General features: G+C 46.6%; 1 protein-coding gene across 1 annotated transcript in view; it reads right to left on the bottom strand.

Annotated features, from left to right (window-relative positions):
- tmem269 (transmembrane protein 269) overlaps positions 1-9,737 on the bottom strand; it is a 55,956-nt gene continuing 46,219 nt past the window's right edge. Inside the window, exon 7 of the mRNA XM_060937475.1 lies at positions 1-869. Coding sequence (XP_060793458.1) covers positions 760-869 — 110 coding nt within the window. The 3' untranslated portion in view covers positions 1-759. The remainder of the gene's footprint in view (positions 870-9,737) is intronic.

Raw genomic sequence — 9,737 nt, forward strand, 5'->3', positions numbered from 1 at the left:
TTAATCTTCATCATACTGTAGTGACTTTTATTATGCATCACTGCTTACATGTCACAAAGCACATTAAGAGGCACTGGCTGTAAAAATAATCTGAATCAAATGCCAGTTTGATCCTCCTGAATAATAAAATACATCATTTTTAATTGATTGTATTTTAAAAATGTCAGTGGACTAATAAGAAAACCCTTTATCCGTTTTAGTTTTTTCTATCATGAATACTTGAGCATTTTCTCATGCTCATACTAAAGCATGCTAAAGCATCGTCTTTTTTTATTCCCCTTTAATAAAAGATCTGACCTGCCGAGATCAGCGTCCCAATTACGATATCTACAAGACATTGTTCTCATCAAATGGTTCTCGTCTATTTTCCCAATGAATAAAACTTCACCAAAACAGCAGTTGTGATGGAATCCTTGTTGCGTTTCAAGAGTGATCTTTAACGCAACACACAGTTCATAATTCGCCCAAATAGAAAAGTGTTTTGCAGTCAGCCTTTTTACAAACTGATTTGAATGAAACAATTTCACCATCAGTCCTCTTGAGTTCCTCAGGCAGATTTCATCACTGCAACCCAACGTTCATCACCTCTACGATTTAAAAAACAAACAAAAAAAAAAACAGCATACAAAGTTCAGAGTTTCTGGGATTGAGCAGGGTTTGATACTCCAAAGCAGCAAAAAGAGCAGATGCTTCTGTTGGGCCACATGGGCTTTCTTCAAGTCTGCAGTGTGGTAGGTTTGGACACGACGTTGTAGTCCGTTACACTTTGTAGCTCCATAGGGACATTGGGAACAAAATGTAGGAAACTGACCATAGCAGATAGTACAGACACACAGGAGGAAATGAAGAGCAGAAGACCATAATAATACCTGGAGGAAAAATGACAGATTTTATAAAGCAATGTGGCTGTTTTTAGCTCAGTAAAGTTATGTACAGTGTATCAAACTTTCCATGGATTCTTTCAGTACACGTTTACAGTGGTGCTTGAATGTTTGTGAACCCTTTAGAATTTTCTATATTTCTGTATAAATATGACCTAAAACATCATCAGATTTTCACACAAGTCCTAAAAGTAGATAACATATCTGTGAGTGATAAAAGTATGTGAACATCTAGGATTAGCAGTTAATTTGAAGGTGAAATTAGAGTCAGGTATCAAAGTCCGATCTTCACAACACATGTTTGTGGAAGTGTATCATAGCACGAACAAAGGAGATTTCTGAGGACCTCAGAAAAAGCGTTGTTGATGCTCATCAGGCTGGGAAAGGTTACAAAACCATCTCTAAAGAGTTTGGACTCCACCAATCCACAGTCAGACAGATTGTGTACAAATGGAGGAAATTCAAGACCATTGTTACCCTCCCCAGGAGTGGTCGACTAACAAAGATCACTCCAAGAGCAAGGCTTGTAATAGTCGGCGAGGTCACAAAGGACCCCAGGGTAACTTCTAAGCAACTGAAGGCCTCTCTCACATTGGCTAATGTTCATGAGTCCACCATCAGGAGAACACTGAACAACAATGGTGTGCATGGCAGGGTTGCAAGGAGAAAGCCACTGCTCTCCAAAAAGAACATTGCTGCTCATCTTCAGTTTGCTAAAGATCACGTGGACAAGCCAGAAGGCTATTGGAAAAATGTTTTGTGGACAGATGAGACCAAAATAGAACTTTTTGGTTTAAATGAGAAGTGTTATGTTTGGAGAAAGGAAAACACTGCATTCCAGCATAAGAACCTTATCCATGTGAAACATGGTGATGGTAGTACCATGGTTTGGGCCTGTTTTGCTGCATCTGGGCCAGGACGGCTTGCCATCATTGATGGAACAATGAATTCTGAATTATACCCATGAATTCTAAAGGAAAATGTCAGGACATCTGTCCATGGACTGAATCTCAAGAGAAGGTGGGTCACGCAGCAAGACCGCGACCCTTAGCACACAAGTCGTTCTACCAAAGAATGGTTAAAGAAGAATAAAGTTAATGTTTTGGAATGGCCAAGTCAAAGTCCTGACCTTAATCCAATCGAAACGTTGTGGAAGGACCTGAAGCAAGCAGTTCATGTGAGGAAACCCACCAACATCCCAGAGTTGAAGCTGTTCTGTACAGAGGAATGGGCTAAAATTCCTCCAAGCCAGTGTGCAGGACTGATCAACAGTTACCGGAAACGTTTAGCTGCAGTTATTGCTGCACCAGGGGGTCACACCAGATACTGAAAGCAAAGGTTCATATACTTTGCCACTCACAGATACAGTGGTGCTTGAAAGTTTGTGAACCCTTTAGAATTTTCTATGTTTCTGCATAAATATGACCTAAAACATCATCAGATTTTCACATAAGTCCTAAAAGTAGATAAAGAGAACCCAGTTAAACAAATGAGACAAAAATAATATACCTGGTCATTTATTTATTGAGGAAAATGATCCAATATTACATATCAGGTGAGTGGCAAAAGTATGTGAACCTCTAGGATTAGCAGTTAATTTGAAGGTGAAATTAGAGTCGGGTGTTTTCAATCAGCGAGATGACAATCAGGAGTGAGTGGGCACCCTGTTTTATTTAAAGAACAGGGATCTATCAAAGTCTGATCTTCACAACACATGTTTGTGGAAGTGTATCATGGCACGAGCAAAGGAGATTTCTGAGAACCTCACAAAAAGCGTTGTTGGTGCTCCTCAGGCTGGAAAAGGTTACAAAACCATCTCTAAAGAGTTTAGACTCCACCAATCCTCAGTCAGACAGATTGTGTACAAATGGAGGAAATTCAAGACCATTGTTACCCTCCCCAGGAGTGGTCGACCAACAAAGATCACTCCAAGAGCAAGGCGTGTAATAGTTGGCAAGGTCACAAAGGACCCCAGGGTAATTTCTAAGCAACTGAAGACCTCTCTCACATTGGCTAATGTTAATGTTCATGAGTCCACCATCAGGAGAACACTGAACAACAATGGTGTGCATGGCAGAGTTGCAAGGAGAAAGCCACTGCTCTCCAAAAAGAACATTGCTGCTCATCTGCAGTTTGCAAAAGATCACGTGGACAAGCCAGAAGGCTGTTGGAAAAATGTTTTGTGGACAGATGAGACCAAAATAGAACTTTTTGGTTTAAATGAGATGCATTATGTTTGGAGAAAGGAAAACACTGCATTCCAGCATAAGAACCTTATCCCATCTGTGAAACATGGTGGTGGTAGTATTATGGTTTGGGCCTGTTTTACTGCATCTGGGCCAGGACAGCTTGCCATCATTGATGGAACAATGAATTCTGAATTATACCAGCAAATTCGAAAGGAAAATGTCAGGACATCTGTCCATGAACTGAATCTCAAGAGAAGGTGGGTCATGCAGCAAGACAACGACCCTAAGCACACAAGTCGTTCTACCAAAGAATGGTTAAAGAAGAATAAAGTTAATGTTTTGGAATGGCCAAGTCAAAGTCCTGACCTTAATCCAATGGAAATGTTGTGGAAGGACCTGAAGCGAGCAATTCATGTGAGGAAACCCACCAACATCCCAGAGTTGAAGCTGTTCTGTACGGAGGAATGGGCTAAAATTCCTCCAAGCCGGTGTGCAGGACTGATCAACAGTTACCGGAAATGTTTAGCTGCAGTTATTGCTGCACAAGGGGGTCACACCAGATACTGAAAGCAAAGGTTCACATACTTTTGCCACTCACAGATATGTAATATTGGATCATTTTCCTCAATAAATAAATGACCAAGTATAATATTTTTGTCTCATTTGTTTAACTGGGTTCTCTTTATTTACTTTTAGGACTTGTGTGAAAATCTGATGATGTTTTAGGTCATATTTATGCAGAAATATAGAAAATTCTAAAGGGTTCACAAACTTTCAAGCACCACTGTATGTAATATTGGATCATTTTCCTCAATAAATAAATGAACAAGTATAATATTTTTGTCTCATTTGTTTAACTGGGTTCTCTTTATCTACTTTTAGGACTTGTGTGAAAATCTGATGATGTTTTAGGTCATATTTATGCAGAAATATAGAAAATTCTAAAGGGTTCACAAACTTTCAAGCACCACTGTATTTCATGAACTGTATTTAAATAATATTTTGTCTATTGATTAGAGCTATAGAGGTTTTATTCCTGAACCTTCCACCAACAGAACTTCTTAGTTAGGGCCAAGATGTCAATTTAGGGACCTCCTCACTTTTGACTTATAGAGATTTAAATTCAATTCCCATTCAATTTAAGAGACCAGGCAAACAGGCTATGGGCCAATTCATAACAGGCGCATCGCATCAAGCATTGCATGTAGCCCTTGATCAAACACCCTTTTTTTATGCTCCAAGTAATTTTTTTTTCGATTCAAACATGTAAGCGAAGCAGAAACTCTACAGAATCCCAGTTCAAATTTGTGTATCCAAATCCTTTCATTTTTGGGTAATTCACATGGCTGTATATATGACTGGACAACACATCCATTATCTATCTATAGCGCTTTTGCATCAGGGTTGTAGGGGAAGATGGAGCCAATTCCAGTTGACATTGGGCGAGAGGTGGGGTACATCCTGGGCAGATCGCTAATCTATCACAGGGCTAACCAGGCTTGTAGTACTCGAGTCCGACTTGTGACTTGAGTACTGATGACTCAGACTTGGACTCAAACTCGTGCATTAACTGCATTCGGACTCGTAAATTGGCGACGAGGACTTGGATTTTGGGCGGCACGGTGGTGTAGTGGTTAGCGCTGTCGCCTCACAGCAAGAAGGTGTAGTACTCGAGTCCGACTTGTGACTTGAGTACTGATGACTCAGACTTGGACTCAAACTCGTGCATTAACTGCATTCGGACTCGTAAATTGGCGACGAGGACTTGGATTTTGGGCGGCACGGTGGTGTAGTGGTTAGCGCTGTCGCCTCACAGCAAGAAGGTCCGAGTTCGAGCCCCATGGCCGGCGAGGGCCTTTCTGTGCGGAGTTTGCATGTTCTCCCCGTGTCCGCGTGGGTTTCCTCCGGGTGCTCCGGTTTCCCCCACAGTCCAAAGACATGCAGGTTAGGTTAACTGGTGACTCTAAATTGACCGTAGGTGTGAATGTGAGTGTGAATGGTTGTCTATGTGTCAGCCCTGTGATGACCTGGCGACTTGTCCAGGGTGTACCCCGCCTTTCGCCCGTAGTCAGCTGGGATAGGCTCCAGCTTGCCTGCGACCCTGTAGAAGGATAAAGCGGCTAGAGATAATGAGATGAGATGAGACTTGGATTTTTTCTTTATTTTAGTAACATGCCATAACAATTTGGCATAAGATATTTATATCTACATTAATTTTTATACTAATTTCGTGCAAGAGAATGCACATTCACCTGTTCATACGTCATATTCAGGAACAAACTAACGTCAATGGTGCTAAAATGCCTGGAGAGAACGCCCCTAGGATTGTCTGCTTTGCTTATACAGACTTCTCGTGCGGTGGGAAAAAACGCACTGCTATGTGTTCCATATGTAGAAGAGCTATCGAGGAGACGACGGGGACAACCTTGAACTTCAATCGTCATTTGGCAAGACTCCACGCAGAAAAGGAAGAGACATGCTATGTTCATTGCTCTGTTGATAGCAGGGCTTGCTTGCTGACCGATGAACTAGCTAGTGTTAACCTTCTCTCATGTTATTGGCCCTGTTGATAGTGGGGCTTGTGTTAGAACCCTGCACTCCCGCAGGAGTCCCGCGGGACCCGCCGCAAAGCAGTGCGGCGCGGGACAAATTTTGAAAGCTCATTGAGGGTGCGGGCGGGAGCGGGAGTGCACATATGCGGCGCGGGTGGGAGCGGTGATAAGCTGCAGTCCTGCTAACTAAAAACGTGCTTGAAATAAAATTTATAAATTATTAATTTATGTCTATCATATATAATTTGCGCTGGATATTTTATTTGGCATTAACAAAAATGTTTTAAGATGCCTAAATTTGCAGAGAAAGTCAGATTGCCAAATTGAGTGAGAAATGGCATCTTAAACTTGCCATTGATCACCCTAACGGGAAATCCTTTGATCACTCTAATGACTCGCAGATCACATCCAGCTAGCAAGAGAACCACGAGTGAACTGATTTACTTGTTGCGTTAGTCTACAACTTTAGTCAGAGAGACATGTTACACAGTGACGGTAGGCTTGACTCAATGCTATCCCAGAAATCCTTCCTGTAATATGCAAATCTGGCCGCCTCTGATTGGACAGCCAAATTTGCATATTACAGGAAGGATTTCTGGGATAGCATTGAGTCAAGCCTACTGTCACTGTGTAACATGTCTCTCTGATTAGAGTTGTAGACTAATGCAAGCGCTAAATCAATTCACTTCTTTTACTAGCTCTCGTCTCGTCTCGTCTCGTCTTCTTCCGCTTATCCAGGACCGGGTCGCGGAGGCAGCAGTCTAAGCATGGAAGCCCAAACTTCCCTTTCCCCAGACACCTCGGCCAGCTCCTCGGGAAGAACACCGAGGCGTTCCCAGGCCAGCCGAGAGACATAGTCCCTCCAGCGTGTCCTGGGTCTTCCCCGGGGCCTCCTCCCGGGGGGACATGCCTGGAACACCTCCCCAGGGAGGCGTCCAGGAGGCATCCGAAAAAGATGCCCGAGCCACCTCAGCTGGTTCCTCTCGATGTGGAGGAGCAGCGGCTCTACTCCGAGCTCCTCCCGAGTGACTGTGCTTCTCACCCTATCTCTAAGGGAGCGCCCAGCCACCCTGCGAAGGAAACTCATTTCGGCCGCTTGTATCCGCGATCTTGTTCTTTCTGTCATTACCCAAAGCTCATGACCATAGGTGAGAGTCGGAACGTAGATCGACCGGTAAATTGAGAGCTTCGCCTTTTGGCTCAGCTCCTTCTTCACCACGACGGACCGGTAAAGCGACCGCATCACTGCGGAGGCTGCACCGATCCGCCTGTCGATCTCACGCTCCATCCTTCCCTCACTCGTGAACAAGATCCCGAGATACTTAAACTCCTCCACTTGAGGCAGGACTTCTCCACCAACCTGGAGAGGGCAAGCCACCCTTTTCCGGTTGAGAACCATGGCCTCGGACTTGGAGGTGCTGATTCTCATCCCAGCCGCTTCACACTCGACTGCAAACCGCCCCAGTGCATGCTGAAGGTCCTGGTTTGAAGAAGCCAACAGGACAACATCATCCGCAAAAAGCAGAGATGAAATCCTGTGGTTCCCAAACAGGATTCCTTCCGGCCCCTGGCTGCGCCTAGAAATTCTGTCCATAAAAATTATGAACAGAACCGGTGACAAAGGGCAGCCCTGACGGAGTCCAACATGCACTGGGAACAGGTCTGACTTACTGCCGGCAATGCGAACCAGACTCCTGCTCCGTTCGTACAGGGACCGGACAGCCCTTAGCAAAGAGCCCCGAACCCCATACTCCCGAAGCACCCCCCACAGAATACCACGGGGGACACGGTCGAATGCCTTCTCCAGATCCACAAAGCACATGTGGACTGGTTGGGCAAACTCCCATGAACCCTCGAGCACCCTATGAAGGGTATAGAGCTGGTCCAGTGTTCCGCGACCAGGACGAAAACCGCATTGTTCCTCCTGGATCCGAGGTTCGACTATTGGTCGAATTCTCCTCTCCAGTACCCTGGAGTAAACTTTCCCTGGGAGGCTGAGAAGTGTGATTCCCCTATAATTGGAGCACACTCTCCGGTCCCCTTTCTTAAAAAGAGGGACCACCACCCCAGTCTGCCACTCCAGAGGCACTGTCCCCGACTGCCACGCGATGTTGCAGAGGCGTGTCAACCAAGACAGCCCCACAACATCCAGAGACTTGAGATACTCAGGGCGGATCTCATCCACCCCCGGTGCCTTGCCACCGAGGAGCTTGCAAACCACCTCAGTGACTTCGGCTTGGGTAATGGACGAGTCCACCTCTGAGTCATCAGCCTCAGTCTCCTCAGTGGAAGACATGATGGTGGGATTGAGGAGATCCTCAAAGTATTCCTTCCACCGCCCGACAATGTCCCCAGTCGAGGTCAACAGCTCCCCACCCGCACTGTAAACAGTGTTGGCAGAGTACTGCTTCCCCCTCCTGAGGTGCCGGACGGTTTGCCAGAATTTCTTCGAGGCCGACCAATAGTCCTTCTCCATGGCCTCCCCGAACTCCTCCCAGTTCCGAGTTTTTGCCTCCGCAACTGCCCGAGCTGCAGCACGCCTGGCCTGCCGATACCCGTCGGCTGCCTCAGGAGTCCCGGAGGTCAACATGGCCCGATAGGACTCCTTCTTCAGCTTGACGGCATCCCTTACTTCCGGTGTCCACCACCGGGTTCGGGGATTGCCGCCACGACAGGCACCGGAGACCTTGCGGCCACAGCTCCGAACAGCTGCGTCCACAATGGAGGTAGAGAACATGGTCCACTCAGACTCAATGTCCCCCGCCTCCCTCGGAAGCTGGGAAAAGCTCTCCCGGAGGTGGGAGTTAAAGACCCCCCCAACAGAGTGCTCGGCCAGACGTTCCCAGCAGACCCTCACCATACGTTTGGGCCTGCCAGGTCTGTCCAGCTTCCTCCTCTGCCAGCGGATCCAACTCACCACCAGGTGGTGATCAGTTGACAACTCAGCCCCTCTCTTCACCCGAGTGTCCAAGACATAGGGTCGGAGATCAGATGACACGACTACAAAGTCGATCATCGACCTCTGACCTAAGGTGTCCTGGTGCCACGTGCACTTATGGACACCCCTATGCTCGAACATGGTGTTCGTTATGGACAAACTGTGACTAGCACAGAAGTCCAATAACAAAACACCACTCGGGTTCAGATCGGGGAGGCCGTTCCTCCCAACCACGCCCCTCCAGGTGTCACTGTCATCGCCCACGTGAGCATTGAAGTCCCCCAGTAGCACAATGGAGTCCCCAGTCTGAGCACCCCTCAGTACCTCTCCCAGGGACTCCAAGAAGGCCGGATATTCTATACTGCTATTTGGCCCGTAGGCACAAACAACAGCAAGAGCCCTCTCCCCAATCCGAAGGCGCAGAGAGGCGACCCTCTCGTTCACTGGGGTAAACTCCAACACATGGCGGCTGAGCTGGGGAGCTATAAGGAAGCCCACACCAGCCCGCCGCCGCTCACCACGGGCGACTCCAGAGAAGTGGAAAGTCCAGCCCCTCTCGAGGAGCTGGGTTCCAGAGCCCAAGCTGTGCGTGGAGGTGAGCCCGACTATCTCTAGCCGGTACCTCTCAACCTCCCGCACAAGCTCAGGCTCCTTCCCCCCCAGCGAAGTGACATTCCATGTCCCAACAGCCAGCCGCTGTGTCCGGGGATCAGGTCGTCGAGGCCCCTGCCTTCGACTGCCACCCAATCCACACTGCACCAAACCCCTACTGCTACCTCTGTGGGTGGTGAACCCACAGGAGTTTTACTAGCTCTGCTTTGCAATAAAAAAAAAACAAACAAACATTGGTACAAAGCAAGCCCGTTAACTTTTTTATGCTGATCACAGAATTACAATAGTTTTTCATGTGATAAAAACGTGCGATTTGCGATTAAATATTTTAATCGTTTGACAGCACTAATTATTATTATTAGAGATACTACATGCTGAACTCAGAAACAAGGTAAACAATAACAAACGTGAGCTGTAGATATTTATGCTCAAATCCACTCAAAGTAGGGGGCGGGGCACCATCACGCTGTGTGAAGACAAGAACTTTCCTGAGAAATAACACGAACGTCTGCATCATGCGGGATTTGCGGGCGGGAGCAGGACTGAAAATCATAATTCTTTGCAG

This window comes from Neoarius graeffei, chromosome 13, assembly GCF_027579695.1.
Source record: "Neoarius graeffei isolate fNeoGra1 chromosome 13, fNeoGra1.pri, whole genome shotgun sequence".
NCBI classification, from domain to species: domain Eukaryota; kingdom Metazoa; phylum Chordata; class Actinopteri; order Siluriformes; family Ariidae; genus Neoarius; species Neoarius graeffei.